The 15,942-nt window shown below is 35.7% G+C and overlaps 1 protein-coding gene across 4 annotated transcripts in view; it reads right to left on the bottom strand.

Annotated features, from left to right (window-relative positions):
• Positions 1-2,527: 2,527 nt before the first annotated feature.
• The window catches only part of NEK7 (NIMA related kinase 7), a 167,191-nt gene continuing 153,776 nt past the window's right edge, over positions 2,528-15,942 (bottom strand). For all 4 annotated transcript variants that reach the window (XM_032422105.1, XM_032422106.1, XM_032422104.1 and 1 more), the window contains one exon: positions 2,528-5,529. In XM_032422105.1, coding sequence (XP_032277996.1) covers positions 5,419-5,529 — 111 coding nt within the window. In that variant the 3' untranslated portion in view covers positions 2,528-5,418. The remainder of the gene's footprint in view (positions 5,530-15,942) is intronic.

The raw sequence follows: 15,942 nt of genomic DNA on the forward strand, positions 1-15,942 counted from the left end.
ATTTCTATTTCTGTAGATGTGTTTCTTCCTGACTTGATTTTAAATCCATGAAAACAAGAAACATTTTGCTCAAGACTATATATAGGATCTAATATTATGAGGATACACGGTAAACATTTGTGGGCTTAGTGGATAAATCCTCTCTTTCTTATCATATATACTCCCTGTCCCTTCAGTTTCTTCTCCACATGCTACCTCTCCTAATCTTCAAACCATTTTAAGTTCACTTTATCTTAAAACTTGAGCTATGACTCCTTCTGGTTACCTTCTATTTTTCCTTCATCTGCCATCATCATTCCTATTTTTACCCGAATTTGTTTTCCACTCCAGTCTCCTACTGAACCTGTATCACCATGACCTCCTCAGGAAGTCCAGGAGCCAGGTGTCAATCCCTATTACCTTCAACTTCGTCATTTATGGCAACTTGTAACTTAAAATTTTTCTTCTAGTTTAGCTTGTGTTTGCTTCTCTTATCCCCTTACTTGCCCTCGCCTCTCCTGATTTCTGCTGGTTTTGCATTTCTGCACAGTCCCCCTGAAGTGCTCAACTCCACTTACAGCATTAAAATGTCCATTTATTAATTCAACAAAAATAAGTTGAGTGACTACCAATAGGGCATTGTGTTAAGTGTTGGCATCACATTAAACAACACAGCAAGTACTTGTCCATCTAGAGTTTAGGTTCTAGTAGGGAGATCAAAAGTAAACAAAGAATCACACAAGTAATCATTTGGCTACATACAGTTGGGTTAAGTGCCAAAAGGAAAAGTACAGGATGTGGTCTGTGTGGCTCCTGAAAAAGTACATTTAATGTCAGTCATGAAAGATTGATAGGATTTTTTTTTTTTTTTTCTAAACGGGAGAGCTATTTAAGCAATTTTATTGGCCCTAAGGTGAGAAAGAGCTCGGGATCTTTAAGAAACCATGCAGTGGCGCTAGAATGGAGAGAACAAAGCAAAAATAGATGAAGCTAGAGCCAGGGAAGACATACGTGTGTTCTTTTCTACACTACAACACTACACTGTAATAGTTCTGTTGAACAAGCACCCACTTGGTACCGGGCATCACATTCAGTCCTTTATAAAAGGTATTGTAATTCTCTTTAGAGTTAGGAATTTCTAGAGAAATTAAATAATCTATCCATAGGATTATGCTTCTAGAAAGGAGTGGAAAAGATTATCTTTATGCATTGTAACACGGTGAAAATAATTTACCTTTTTTTTTTTTTTTAAAGATTTTACTTATTTATTTGAGAGAGAGAGAGACAGCTAGAGAGGGAACACAAGCAGGGGGAGTAGGAGAGGGAGAAGCAGGCTCCTGGCCGAGCAGGGAGCCCAACGTGAGGCCCGACCTCAGGACCCTGGGATCATGACCTGAGCCGAAGGCAGACACTTAACGACTGAGCCACCCAGGTGCCCTGAAGATAATTTACTTCTAAAAAACCCCTGGTCACAAAGCCAAACTTTATAAAATTTCCTTTTACTTTATTTTTACCTCCTAAGGTTTAAAATTAGAGACCCAAGTGAACAAGAAATGGGTAAGAAAACTAGAAAGAAACTCCTTCAAATAAACCTCTCAAAGACAAGATACACATTGCAAACTTTTGCATCTTTCTCTGATAATTAATCTGATGAGTCTGTTTTAGTTCGTCGTTAATTGTATTAGAGACCTACATGTAATTAAAAATAGATAATGTAACAACTCCATGGAAGTTTTTTGATTAAGGGTTTTATTGCAGTTGTCATCCTTTTGTACCAATTCAGTGGTAAATATTGCTGCACCAATTAATAATACATTAAACATATATGCCCAGTACTGACTTTTTAAATTAACAAACATACTTTTGAAATAAAATTTGTAACTAGTCAAACACTTTCTTGTGGCTAAAATTTACTATTACTATGCACGCACGCGCGTGTGTGTGTGTGTGCGTGCATACACACAGTCAGACTAAAGGTTCTTTCATACAAATCACAGGTTACAAAATTAGCTTTTCTTCACCACAGTCTATTTGGAATGTGATCCTGATGTGAAAGATAACCCATCATTCTACCATCAGCCTGGAGGATTTTACCCCTAAAGATCTTTTAGCCTCAACATTTCCAGCTGTAGAAAGTAATTTTCACTTTTTATGTGAAAAGAGCATTCAAACTATTTCTAATATTGTTAGCAGCATATTACGGTGACAGGAATGGAATCTGTTGCCTAAATTTTGGACTTATAATTTTATAATTTGAGAAAATTTTTCTTATTCAAAGACAGAAAATGATGTGCTGAAGAAGAGCAGGAACATGTGAAGAGGTACCTTAGCTTAATGCATATTTATTAAACTACTTAGCATCTGTCAGAGCGCCATTATCACCCTCAACTGTTTCAATTCTTAGGCCTCTCCCAAAATGGTAAAGTCATGGAAATGAACAAGAACTGTTTCTTCTGTAGGTTAAATGTTAAGTGAAATAAACAACGGCCGACTTTGGGGGGGGGAAAAATCACAGATACATAAAAATTTTATTGTACCCATTTTTTAATTTTATATTTTTATTTATATTAGGGTATTATACAATTTTCAAAGCTAACAACAGAATCTTTTTAGTATGTGTATCTGAAGCATAACAAAATAAAAGTATTTCACAAAAGAAGTCCATATTACAGTACTATTGAAATATGAGGCATAGGATAATTACGCATTTGTGGGTTATAACATAATACATTCATTTTAAAGAAAAAACATTTAATATGAATAACATTTTGGTTAAAATAAATATCATGTAAATGTTAACAGCAACACCTGAAGTATATTGATACAAGAAAGGTGTTTTGTAATAGGTACTATGTAAAATGGTAAAGCATTCATGAAATGGCTGTAATATCTTACTAAATTTACAATCATTGCACATTGTTGAGCACTTTATTTATATAGGAATACCCTTCATCCACCATTCCTAAACCTAAGCATACAAAACAAAGTTACCCCACATTTTCTTCTGGGGAACTGGTACCAATGTCTAAATAAGGTTTAGAATCACATGTACCTTTCATTTTACTGTTTCCTAATTCAATTCAAATGTTTTACTTAATCAGTACAAAATTTGCTTATAAACAGAAATATAGAGAGAATATTTCATAGGTGATTACAAAAAATTAAAACTTCCAATCATCTTCATAATTCTTTGAAATGATCTCATTCAAGATTAAAATTTGTTGTTTACACAGTGGTTTCCTCAGGAAAAAATATGAACACTTAGATAGGAAAAAGATACAATATCCAAAACAAAAAGTTTCCACATGTAGAAAATAATAATGGATTTCCCTGATCATTAAATTCTTCCCAGCTATTTCCTTCTAGCAGAGAGATGAACTGAAAAGAAAAGCTTAAATCTTTGCTTAAAAGTCACTGTGAGGGGTTAAGCAAATGAATTTTAGATTCATGTATTTTTAAAGATTGCAAGAAAAAGGGAGATTATCTGTTCCAACTACAGAACAATTTCCTCTCAATTATATTATAATAAGATGAACATATGACACTAATGGTCAACAAGAACAATTCTACTTGCTCATACTTCTGGAGACAAATCTATGGGTGCTCAGCGTAAAAGCTGTAAGTAACTGGAATCTGGTAAAAACAATGTATCTGGCCCTCCACCCAGGTGCCTTCTGTCTATCCCAAGATAAAATTACCCTTCAGATACCATAACTGATTACATTCTGGAAGAAAAAACAGTTTATGCTTTTGCCCTTATAAAGTTTTACAAATGACTTGTAAGTACTCAAATGAGTGTAAGAAAAATACTTATATGAGAAGACAAAACCAGCAGTTACATCAGCTAAAGGTAGGTATTCTCCAAACATGAGGCTTTCACGTCGGCAGGATTATCCATCCCAGGGTTTTATAGGGTGGCGTGGCGTCCTTGAACGGTGACTGCCACTCGGCCTTTTGGCTTTCACAATTCTGTGAAGAACTGGTCACTTCAGGGAAGGCACTCAGGGAAAACGTCTCCACCACAGCATTTACTAAACTCGGCCTACTTCCTTAAACTAAATGAAGCGTTACCATCTCTGTCATCTTCATGCATGAATACAGTACTTTGCTTAAAAGCTTCTCCACAGAAATGTTATTCTTATAAAAATTCTGGCTGTGGTAATGGCCAGTTCCCATTGCTTTAAACATATTCTCAAGTTACAACCTTGTCAAATGCATTGAAACTGTGTCAACATTCACAGGTACAGTGCAACACACATCCTTTCTTCTCTCTAACAAGACAAAATACACGCATACAGGGTGGCCCAAATTTTAAAAAGTTAAAAAAAAGATGTTTTTAATCCAGGAAAAGTGTTGGTATACTAAATATTTTTTAAAGGGTACTATGTTCTCAGAAAATCTGAAACATAATGGATAAAATGCACATACAATATAAATAGGAAAGTAACTTGAAGAATACAAAAAAATTTCTGAAGGGGACCAATCGGAACTTCAATAAAATCTATGAATAAAAACATGCTTACACGATAGTGTGCAATTATGAAGAGAGAATTTAAATTTATAAAGAACTTGAAATATAGTACTACAAGATTATTCAAAGATTTTTCAAAAGTACAAACAATAATAAAAACACACAAAAAAGCCTCGGGCAATGTGCAACTTCCAAAATTACTATCACACCAGCCAAACAAATCCTTAACCACTTTTTAAATGGATTCATTTATACCATTGTAATGCAAAGAGACTATCAGAGATATTAAAACAAGACAAAACAAAGCAAAGAACTCTTCAGTGTCTGACTCACATTTTGTCCCCCAATTTTTTCACATTTAAGAGTTGCATTTTGAATGTATAAGCTAAGAATTTTAAGTGTTTCTCAAATAGTTTATGTCTACATTTACCTTAAGAATTATATTTGAAAGCTACAATGCTAAGAACTAAAACACATACTTCAAACTTTTAAAAATAAAATAATCACAAAAGTTCACAATTGTGTTAATCTCAAATGTCCATAAATGATGAAAAAGCAAACAAGTCACATGTTCAGATACTTTTCCTCAGGTTACAAGTCTATCTTGATGAGTGCCAAGCTGCACCTTCAATATTTGGCACTGAGAGTCTATCTGAACACAATTTATCAGCAAAAAAAAAAAAAAAAAAAAAAAAATCTAAATAATTCTAAAAACCTTTAGCCATTAAAAACCATTAAGTTTCATTTACTCTCCTAACATGCAATCTGACTATCCAAAGTCATTTGGGGTTTGCAAGAAGGCGACTTAAACTGGTACAAAATGAAGCTTATATGAAAACTGGTTAAGGATTCAAAGCACATTAGCTCTGAAAGATTCATCTTAACACCCAGACAAAAACGGGGAGGTATGATTTGCACAAAAATACTTTAAATTATTTTGGTTATGTTCTTCATGATCTTCCACCTATTTAGCTGCTTGCGGTGCACGCGTGCATCCTCTTGGCTACGTCATAAACATAGGTGATGTCTGGTCGCTTCTCTGGATCTGGGTTGATGCACATATTCACTAACTGTCGTAGCTACAGAGAAAGAAAATACAAAATGCTTTAAAAAACCATTTCAGTTAGTCATTAAAAATATTCTGACTAGATACAGATTTACAAGGAAACTGCATTTTGTGACTAAATACCCATATGTGGAATTTGGGAATCAAAACAGATGAGCAGAGGGGAAAAAAAAGACAAATCAAGAAACAAACTCTTAACTACAGAGAATACTGACGGGGAGGTTGGTGGGGGGATGGGCAAAATCGGTGAGGGGGATTAAGGAGTGCACTTATGATGAGCACTGAGTAAGGTACAGAATTGTTGAATCACTACATTGTACACCTGAAACTAATATAACATTGTATGTTAACTATACTAGAATTAGAATGAAAAAACTTAAAAAAAAAAAGAATATATATGACTACTGTCAATGATTTTACAATTAGTTGAAAAGTCTAAGAAGTATGTATAGTCATTGGTTGAGTATTAATGTCAAGCAAAATGTAGTGTCTACAATCAGAGGCTTTAAAATGATTTTACTATTTTTCAAAGAAGTTTATCAGAAGACAGTAGTCATGAAGGACAACAGGTTTTTAACTCTAAGGCTCTAAATTAACTGTAGATATATTATACACATTTATTTGATCTAGAATGTACTACATTAGCCTTGATTGTAAGTTTAAATTTTCATAATTATATACACTATATCTATAGATCTAAGCTTATATGGGGCATCGGGTAGGTTAGCTATCATATGCACTTATCATAAACCATTTTATATAAATACAAAATGTTTTTATTAGTTTCATATTAAAGAAAAAGCACTCTTCTAAACTTAGAATAATAAATTATACGCAAGGTAAATTACAAATAGTATTCTAATACTCAACTGCATGAAGCAGTATTAGCATCTTCACTTTATAGATGAAAGAGCTGAAGCTTACTTATTTACATTACAGAAAATAAGCACACTTCAATAAATTAAAAAAGAAAAAATCCTTCCATCTAGTCCTAGAGCCACTGAGTAGAAGTATATGGAACTTCATTTTCAATTCCAACTGCCATCAGTTTATGACACTATGTGTCTTCGTAACACTGTATGTGGTCTTTCACAGATGATAAGCCAAATAAAGAGGAAGAGCCAGATTCTTTGGCTTTGTATGCATGTCTTGAGGAATAATTTAGATATTTTGAACACTTGCATTAATTCTTTCTGGCCAGTTATTAGCATGTAGTAAATGTTAATGGTAATATTATACCCACTGAGAGGGTCTGAGGATTTCAATTTATATTCCTTGCAATGCAGCAGACAACAGCATTAAACATCCTTAAGGGGTACAACAATACACAAGGCATTTTATTATGGCGATCTAAGAGAAATTTAAATCAGAAAGAGGTTGGCATTTTACCCATTAAAATAAAAACAAATACATTCAATTATACACAATACAGAAAACAGGAGGAAAAGCATTTATAATGATACTTGTATTTAAAAAGATAATGTATTCTAACAGTCACCCAGTTGTCAGATATTTTGTTTAGAGATAAAAATGACAAAAGCAGCAGAAAAGATGACAGAAAAAGATAACTGTGGTACAAAAATTCATTCTATTTAACCAGAATACACATAGGTGTAATGGCAATTTTTGACTGAATAAAACTACCACATCCTTCAAACTGGTCCAGAAGCCTCATCTTTCCAGCCTAATAGGTCAGAATTGGGTGAAACTTCCAACCTACTGTAGCAAAGGGTCCTCAAGTTCTCCTGCCCAGAAAAGAAAGTGCCCAAGAGGGGCGCCTGGGTGGCTCAGTAGTTAAGCGTCTGCCTTCGGCTCAGGTTATGGTCCCTGGGTCCTGGGATCAAGCCCCGCATCGAGCCCCGCATCGAGCCCCGCATCGAGCCCCACATCGGGTTCCCTGCTCAGCGGGAAGCCTGCTTCTCCCTCCCCCACTCCCCCTGCTTGTGTTCCCTCTCTCGCTGTGTCTCTGTCAAATAAATAAAATCTTTAAAAAAATAAAATAAATAAAATTTAAAAAAAAAGAAAGTGCCCAAGATTAAAGATAGCTGGATATAAATTTAGTTGAAGAGGACAAAGATTCTCTGGTTCTCCAAAGTGGAAGATGAGAACCAGATGTAGTAAAGAATACAGTAAATGGGGAGGGAGTGGGGATGGCACCTGAGCCGCTGCTTTATTAGCCCTCCTTCAGGACAGCCTTCCTAAGGACTGACAGGAGAGTCAGAACGCTACAGTAGACAGAGCCAGAGCAATACCACCTTTGCTTTTCCTCTTTCTTATGTGGTTCGATCTCCATCTGAAGTGTAGTTCATTGTGTCATAAAGATTTATCTTTTCCAGAGAAGTTTCTAACAAGTCACGTAGTATAAAATCATATACGATATAAAATATGCATACCTCAGTATATTTATGAATCAATCTGTTGATAAATTTTTTCCTAAATTATCTAATAAGCAAATTAATAAACTATGAAAATAAGATCCTTTAAAATTAAAATATGCTTGAGTAGCGATTCTCACTCATCTAGAGTAGAGCACTATGCTGGCATCTGAGGACACTGAGGGTAAATCAGGGTAAAGAACCGGCCCAGAAAGGAAGGCCTATTGTCCAGGATGGGATGTGAGAGAATGACTCATTTTCCTTCCTGACAATCTGACCCTATTTCCTTTCTACCTCTCCCTTCTCCATTCATTCATTCATTCATTCATTCAATAAAATCTTATTGAGCATTTATTATGTGCCAGACACTTTATTATAATGGTAGTAAGGATAAAGCAGTAAATGAAATCTACATGGCACCTGCCTTTGGACAGCTTACAATCTAGTGGGGGAAGAAGGACTGGCAAAGAAGCAAATGTGGGACTGAGGGAGACTGAGGAAATCATATAACTAATTCTATTATAAACTACAAAGTGATAGGTATCTCAAGAGGTATTTGTGAGATAGTTAGAGGCAAAAAGACTGTAGATGGCCGCCCAGAAGAGACAATCATTACTTTCCTCTTTTTCCTTCCATCTACCTAACTCCGAGTTGTTCCATCTCATTCACTGAGGACATCCAGCTAACAGCATTCTTCATCCCAAGTACAACAACCACATCTTTGGTCACTGTGACGCCCATGTGGATCCTCTATCCGAAACAAACTTCTTGATGACCTGGCCTTAATCTTCACTTTCATTCCATTTTAGTCTCTGCCTCCCAGGGGCACAGCCTAAGTCTTACAATGTCCTATGTCACATAAGAAATGTGGGCACAAGCTCCTGTCCTTCCAGGGCTCACACCTGTCTCCCAGTATGGTTGTGCTTTGATTTGAGACCATTTCCAATACCTTTCCACCTCGTCAATCATCTGCTTCTGGATTTACGTCATTCATTTCCAGGCTAGACCTCATAGCACAATCCTTTAACCACTTCTTTGGCAGCACCATTAATAATCCTTTGTCTTTTCACAATATCAACCCTGACAATTGTTTTGTTTGCTTCTCTACCAGGATGTGAAGGACTGCTGGAGAAAATTGCAGACTCCATATTGTCTGGAGTCACCAGATTCATGGTTCCAACTGCAGTTAGACCATAAAAGCTGTTTTGTAATCCAAATGTTTTGCCTGATAAACTCCATTTCCCACAATGGCTAATTTCAACCTTCACTAATCTGTAGTCACCGCCCTCAATTCTTTTTCACCTCCTACTTCACAGAGAAAAATCAATAGTTAGGTTTAAGCTTTCCTCAGTATCTCAACCTAACCTATCAATATCTGATCCATATCATCTCTGTTCTAGCATCAGAAGAATATTGTTTTCCTACTACTCTCAATTCTATCACTGGGATCTCTTCCAAGAAATTATACATTATACACCATTATACATCAGTACCTGAAATATAGTTTGCTATGAATATTTAACGAGTGAATATTCTATTATTACTCTTCCATATTTTCAACCTCTCCTCATTTGCTGATTTCTTCATCATAGTCTATAAGTATAGTCAAGTTTCTCTTCCTCACCACTGCCCCATCTAATGTATTTGCTCTACAGCCAAATGTCTTCGGGGTGGAAAAAAAAACAACCCACTATCCTTACTATATCAACTTCCTTAATCCACTTATTTAAGCCAACTATAATCACTTTTTCATCTCCTCCACCCCCAAGAGTACTTCACTGAAATCGCTCTGGCAAAGGTTAGCAGCATTTCCAATTTGCTAAATCTAACAAACTCTTTTCTGTCTACCACTTACTCAACCTTTCTGCCTGGCTGATGCTTCTGATCACAGCCTTGCTGGGAGTTGCCTCCTCCTCTGGCTCCAAGACTCCATATTGGTTCTCCTCTCATTTCTCTGACTTTTCCTTCCTTTGTAGGTTTAGCTTCCTCTGGCAGTCCCTCTATTGTCAGTGTGCTCCGAGGTTCATTTCTTTCCTTACCTCTTTTGTCTTCTCTCTCTACACCTTTCTATCCTACACAACTTTACTTACTCCCATGGCTTTAATAACCACCAACACAACATGCTGAGGAACACACACACATACGTATCTTCAGGCCAGACCTCTTCATGGGCTCTATTCACTTATTTCTGCCTGGCTTCTGAGCATATCTATCTAAGAACACCTCATATTAAACATGTTCGGAACTGAGATACTATTTTCCTCCCCAAACCAGCTCTATCTTGGTAGTGCCTCCAATTTCTCAAGCCAGAAATCTGAAATTCATAGGAGACACGTCCTCATACTTCCTCCCCCTGGCCCAACAATCACCAACCAAGACTTACTGTTTCCTGACTGTATTTCTTCTTGCCTTAGGCTCCACTGCTTACACTCAAGGGATAATCTTCCCACTGACAGTTTTACCTCCAGTGTCTTCCAATCTCCCTAGCACTGCCTGTAAACACCAAGCTGACCACACTTCAACATTAAACATCTCAATGTCTCCCCACTGCCCTTTACAAAGTCTAACCATTAGCATGGTTTATTATGGGCTTCTAACATCTGGCTCTTGCTTACCTTTCCAGCCTCATATTTAGCCCCAAACCCCTCCTCCCTTCAGCCCCACTCTACACTCTAACCATAACAAAGTGTTCAGTTCTGTGCTCACCAAACTGTTTTATGCCCTGAATCTTTGTGTATGTTGCTTCTCTGCTTATAAAGCCTGCCTCAAAATCCCCTACTCTCTTGCCTGTCACCTACTCATTCTCTAAAGCCTTTCTTAACAACTCTGTTGCCATGCAGAACTTAAATATATACATATATATATATATATATATATATATATAAAGTAGGCTCCATGCCCAGCGTGGAGTCCAACCTGGGGCTTGAACTCCTGACCCTGAGATCAAGCCTGAGCTGAGATCATGAGACAGATGCTTAATCAATTGAGCCATCCAGGTGCTCTCAGAACTCAGTATTTTCTATTTGCCCTCCATCATACCCTTCACATACTTTTTTTTTTTTTTTTTAGGTATAGCTGACATTAACATTATATTAGCTTCAGGTGTTCATGTGCTTTAATTAAAGCCTTTATAACACTTTATTGTACTTCATTTAATATCTGTGTTCTCCTATTAAACTGAAAGACCTGGAGGATGGATATTATATGAACAGTAAGTGCTCACTGACATGTTAAATGAAAGAATGAATGGGTAACTTCTGAGTGAGGGAAAATGGAATGGTTTTGTGGTTGTGGCAGCTGAGCGAAGGTCCAAAGCATGAACACAATTTTGATATATAAAAGGGCAGGGAAGATTCTAAGCAGAGGTAACAGACTGAACAAAGGTGCTGAGCTAAAGAAAGTGTGAGATGTGTGAAGCAATGGCTAGTACTTCTGCATGACTGGGGAGCAAGCAACAGGGATGAAATGATAAACTGAGGCTAAGTAAAGGAAAGGCTTAAGGAGTTTAGAATCTATTGCTATAGGCCACAGGAAGTCAGTACTTAAGCCACGAGGGAGAGGTCATTAAAGGTGCACTTCAGTCCGTATTTTCTTGGAATAGAGCAAAAAGAGAGCAATACCAGCAGAACACTCAATAATGTTCCTGTAAGATTTCAGGCAAGAAATATTGTTCATCGAAGTTTTCACCAGGGAATGTGAAAGAATACTGTGTCCACTAACAGAAGTAGGTGACAAAGAAGGAAGAGTGGCTTTTCAGGGGCAACAGGGCCACTAAGTTTTGAAGGTATCACATTTGAGGTATGAACATACCGCAATTTGGGTGGAACTGTGAATTCCTGAATTTGGGGTTTAATTCTGTATCTATATCTAAATAACTGAATTCTATATATTAAACAATTTTTGTGATTCTTCCTATATCAAGATCATGAAGATAAAGGAGACAGCTTTAGTGAAACGTTATTACCTATACCGAACATAATTTTGCACCGCACAGTTCTCTTAAATATTCATATGTTAATTTAGTTTTACTTAAAGGCAGGTATCATTCTGGATTTTAAAAAATCCTGTATTTATATAGGATTTAATATTTTACAAAATCTTCCATATCCTTTTATTTTTAAGTATTGTAATCTCTCATAACAATCTCAATTTAGAGAGGAAAAAAAAAAAAACAAACCTAAGAGCCAATTAAAAAATTAATAGTGAAACCTGAACTGGGCCCAAGTCATTTGATTTTTAATGCAGGCCTTTTCCATTTCCCATTGTTAAGAGCTTGCCTACTTTTATCTAACTTGGCCTTTTGGTTTGAATTCCTCATTACGACTAATACAGATCTGCATGCATAATGATTTCTAACTGGTTGAATTTCAAATCATTACCACTATAGAGGGATATCACTTAGTCTGAGGTATTATCTGAGTTCCCATCAAGAGAGATGAGTTACTAGGTATCGATAGAAAATACTAGTTATGTGGTGGCCATCACGGAGTAGAGAAGCTAGCGTCTTAGGTACTTTATTCAAATACTCAAGAGGTTGGTCTGACTTCCATCCAATGAACACAGTGGTGAGATGCCTCGGCTTTAATCAAAGGTGTCAAAGCTGATTTGCTGTTTGTTTTCTCTTAAGCAAATCAGAAGAATAGAATCCATCATTCTAAGTCCTTGTCAAAGAATATTTAACGGTGTATTGAATACTGAAAAATCTGAATGTTCAAAGAGTACTGAAAGGTGTGCTACATAGCTCCTATCAAACTCCTGCTAAAAGAATGAAAATTTAGGGAAGACCCTGTATAGGATAAGATTCATCTTTATAACTTTGGATAATCTTAGCTCTACCCTTTAATCAAATTAGGCCACGAGAAGCTACATCATGGGAGCACAATGGTTTATCCAGCTGCCAAACTGCCTTTCCAAGACCATGCTTTAATGCTTGCTTTTGACTTTTATCAAATATCACGTAGGTATTTTCTGTATAGTTGCTACTAAAGATACTGCCTGGTACATTACTCACAGATCCTTATAGGAGACATTTCTATTATAATTTAGTGGGAGAAAACTTTGTCTTCTCTGAGGAACTGGTATATTTCCTCCCTAAAAACAGAAATAGCCCTTTGAGCCCCGACAGAAAGGAAGCAATAACTAGATGAACAGCTCAACCATGGCAACTCTGCTGGCCAGTAAGATAGGTGTGCCTACATCTCTTTAATCCTTGGTTCTGAATTTGTACTTCCATTTCTATTTTAATAACTTATTAAGTCATGTCTTTTTTTTTTATTTTACTTTTTAATTTTTTTTTAAAGATCTTATTTGAGAGAGAGAGTGAGCACAAGTGGACGGAGGGGCAGAGGGAGAAGGAGAAGCAGACTCCCTGCTCAGCAGAGAGCCTGACATAGGGCTCGATCCCAGGATGTCCTGGGATCATGACCTGAACCAAAGGCAGACGCTTAACTGACTAAGCCACCCAGTGCCCCAAGTCATGTCTTTTACTGTAAGTTATCTCAAATCCTTTTTGAAAAAAAGGCAGATTGGAACACAAAATAGGAGATTTACATATAGACCTGCATTCTTAAATGGATGCAGTTTTCCTTGATATATATGAGATAACTACTGGTTGTTCTAAAGATATATCTAAATAGACATGTTAACGTAGTGGAGGAAAAATCAGCTACAACAGTCTTTGGCAATGTAAAGGGAAAAAAATCAGAACATAAAACTTACTTTCATGTTACAAACAGCCATGGACTAAGTTTGATGTCTTTAATAATTTGGTTTAAAATTGCAAATTTATATGGATCTATGGATGGTCTCTTGTCATACCAGATAACAACAATTCACATTATATAAATAAGGTCACATCTCATCCTGTCTTCTTTGAATGTATACAAAAGTACAGTTTCACTTTACATGGTAGAGTTATTTGTGCTCCTGCTATCATGAATAGGAGGATAAAACTGTCACCTACATATCAGAAACCAGAAACATTAAGAGACAGAATAAAGAGTTTAAAAGTCATTAAGCAGAGGAAGAGGAAAAACTCTTACCTTTGCCAGACAGTTTCCAAATTTTAAGTTGTTAAATAACTACCCATAACAGGTTCATTTGGTTACTCATAGTTTCATTTTTCACAGCCAGGAGACACGTCTAGAGGCCACGTTACTTAGATGGAGATGCTCGATACAACCAGTAGTTAGTTTTCTTAGGTTTCCAGTGAAAAGCTGGAACACAGTCCCCTGAACATTTTCATGTTCTATATGGTAAGATGTTTATGCTCTATAAGGTAACTCTGGGGCTTTGACTATATGTTATTTCTAGTACCAGAGCAGAGAGAAAACCATTTCCTAAAAGCTGGTATTTATTGAGTTCTTATCATGAATCAGGCACAATTCTATGCATTTGCACATGGCTTAACGATTCAGTCTTAATAACAACTCTTTGGGGTAAGAGTAAGCACTACTACTATGACATTTTACAGAGGAGTAACATTCCCAAGGTCACAAAGGCAGTAAAGAGAACAGCCTGGATTTGAACTGAAGTAGTCTAGCTTCAGAGTCTGGGCTTTTAAAGTTACTGTGTTATACTGCCTGAGAAAAATCCTAATGTGGTCTGAGTTCCCTCATGGCCACCTCTGCACAAAAGTGGGAGACCTTCCAGATAGACAAAGACAGTTTTAGACTACTTAATTCTCAAAAGAATGCTAGCTCTAACCTTGGTTCATCTAGTTTCTAAATTAATCAATCTGCCCTCATATTTCATAGGCCAACTTTGATCAAAAAGCAAACCCAAAAATTTTCTCTAGCGTTCTACAAAACTCACAATGAGATATAGGCCTACTTTATCCATAAGAGATACATTTAAATGATAACACAAAAATATTAAGATTACTATTATGGTTCGAGTGACAATTTTAATGTTATTTCTAATCTGACTCATTGATTAAAGTGACAGTAACTCCCTCCAAACAAATAAAATGTAGTTGAATTTTAACATGGAATGGTTTCTTTATGCTAGATTATAAACTTACATAGTGACTTGATGAATTATAAAAAATGTCTCTAATTTTTCTATCAGAAAGTCAGACATTAAATAATCAGAATGTGGTAATTATCTTAGCGATTTCCCTCAATGTTAGTCTTTATATTTTAAAAAAAGTTCCTATAAGCCTCCGGAAGAAAAAAAAAAAAAAAAAACCTTTAACATTTAACTAATAGTCTGCAAAAATTCTAAGTACTATATTATTAACCATGTTCGAGGAAAACATGTTCATACAATCACTTTAAGAATTTCCTATACATTCCTGTATGTCAGGCTTTAATTCTAATAACATCATTGGGCAACTTGCTCAAAAAAAATCTTTGTGTTTGAATTGCAGGCATTTGTTTTTCATTTATTCCTTCAAATTAGAGAAATAATGTCAAAATCAGTAGATATTACAACTTTGATAAAAAATAAATAGAAGTAAAGAAACATTTCATGGTTTACATTATGTCAAAAAATTTAGTTTGCATTACTTAACACATGTTTATAAAAATATGTACTTTGTTTTTTTTTAATTGTTTTATATAACAAGATAAAAATAGGCAAAACAGAGGTCTGAATATGCAAAAGCCTTTACAAAATCAGAGAAAAAAAAACAGCTTAATTCAGATGCTTAAGGGAAATTTAAAAAGCAATACAGAAACATTTAAATGAGAAAAAGCATACAGTAAAAATAAAATGAATTCTCTATAACCTTTCTAAAGGATTATGAAATCACAGTCATATGGAAATTAATATTTGTTTTCAATAAATAGAGAAAATAATAATATACTAACATAGACTGATCTATATATTTCCAAAGAAATATCAAAGCATATGGGTTAGTACCAGAAATATTAAAAAGAAGAGAGTGTGAACAGTCATTGTTGTCAGGGCGATAACCCAATTACGTATCAAGTTCAGTCACGTACAGGTAATAACAATAGGGCTCTTTGTGCATTATAGCTTTAGGTCACTAACACAATTCTCAACAGAATAATAAAGACTGGTGCTATTGGTACTGTTTCTTTTTCACC

Source organism: Phoca vitulina, unplaced genomic scaffold, assembly GCF_004348235.1.
Source record: "Phoca vitulina isolate PV1807 unplaced genomic scaffold, GSC_HSeal_1.0 scaffold26, whole genome shotgun sequence".
Taxonomy (NCBI): Eukaryota; Metazoa; Chordata; class Mammalia; order Carnivora; family Phocidae; genus Phoca; species Phoca vitulina.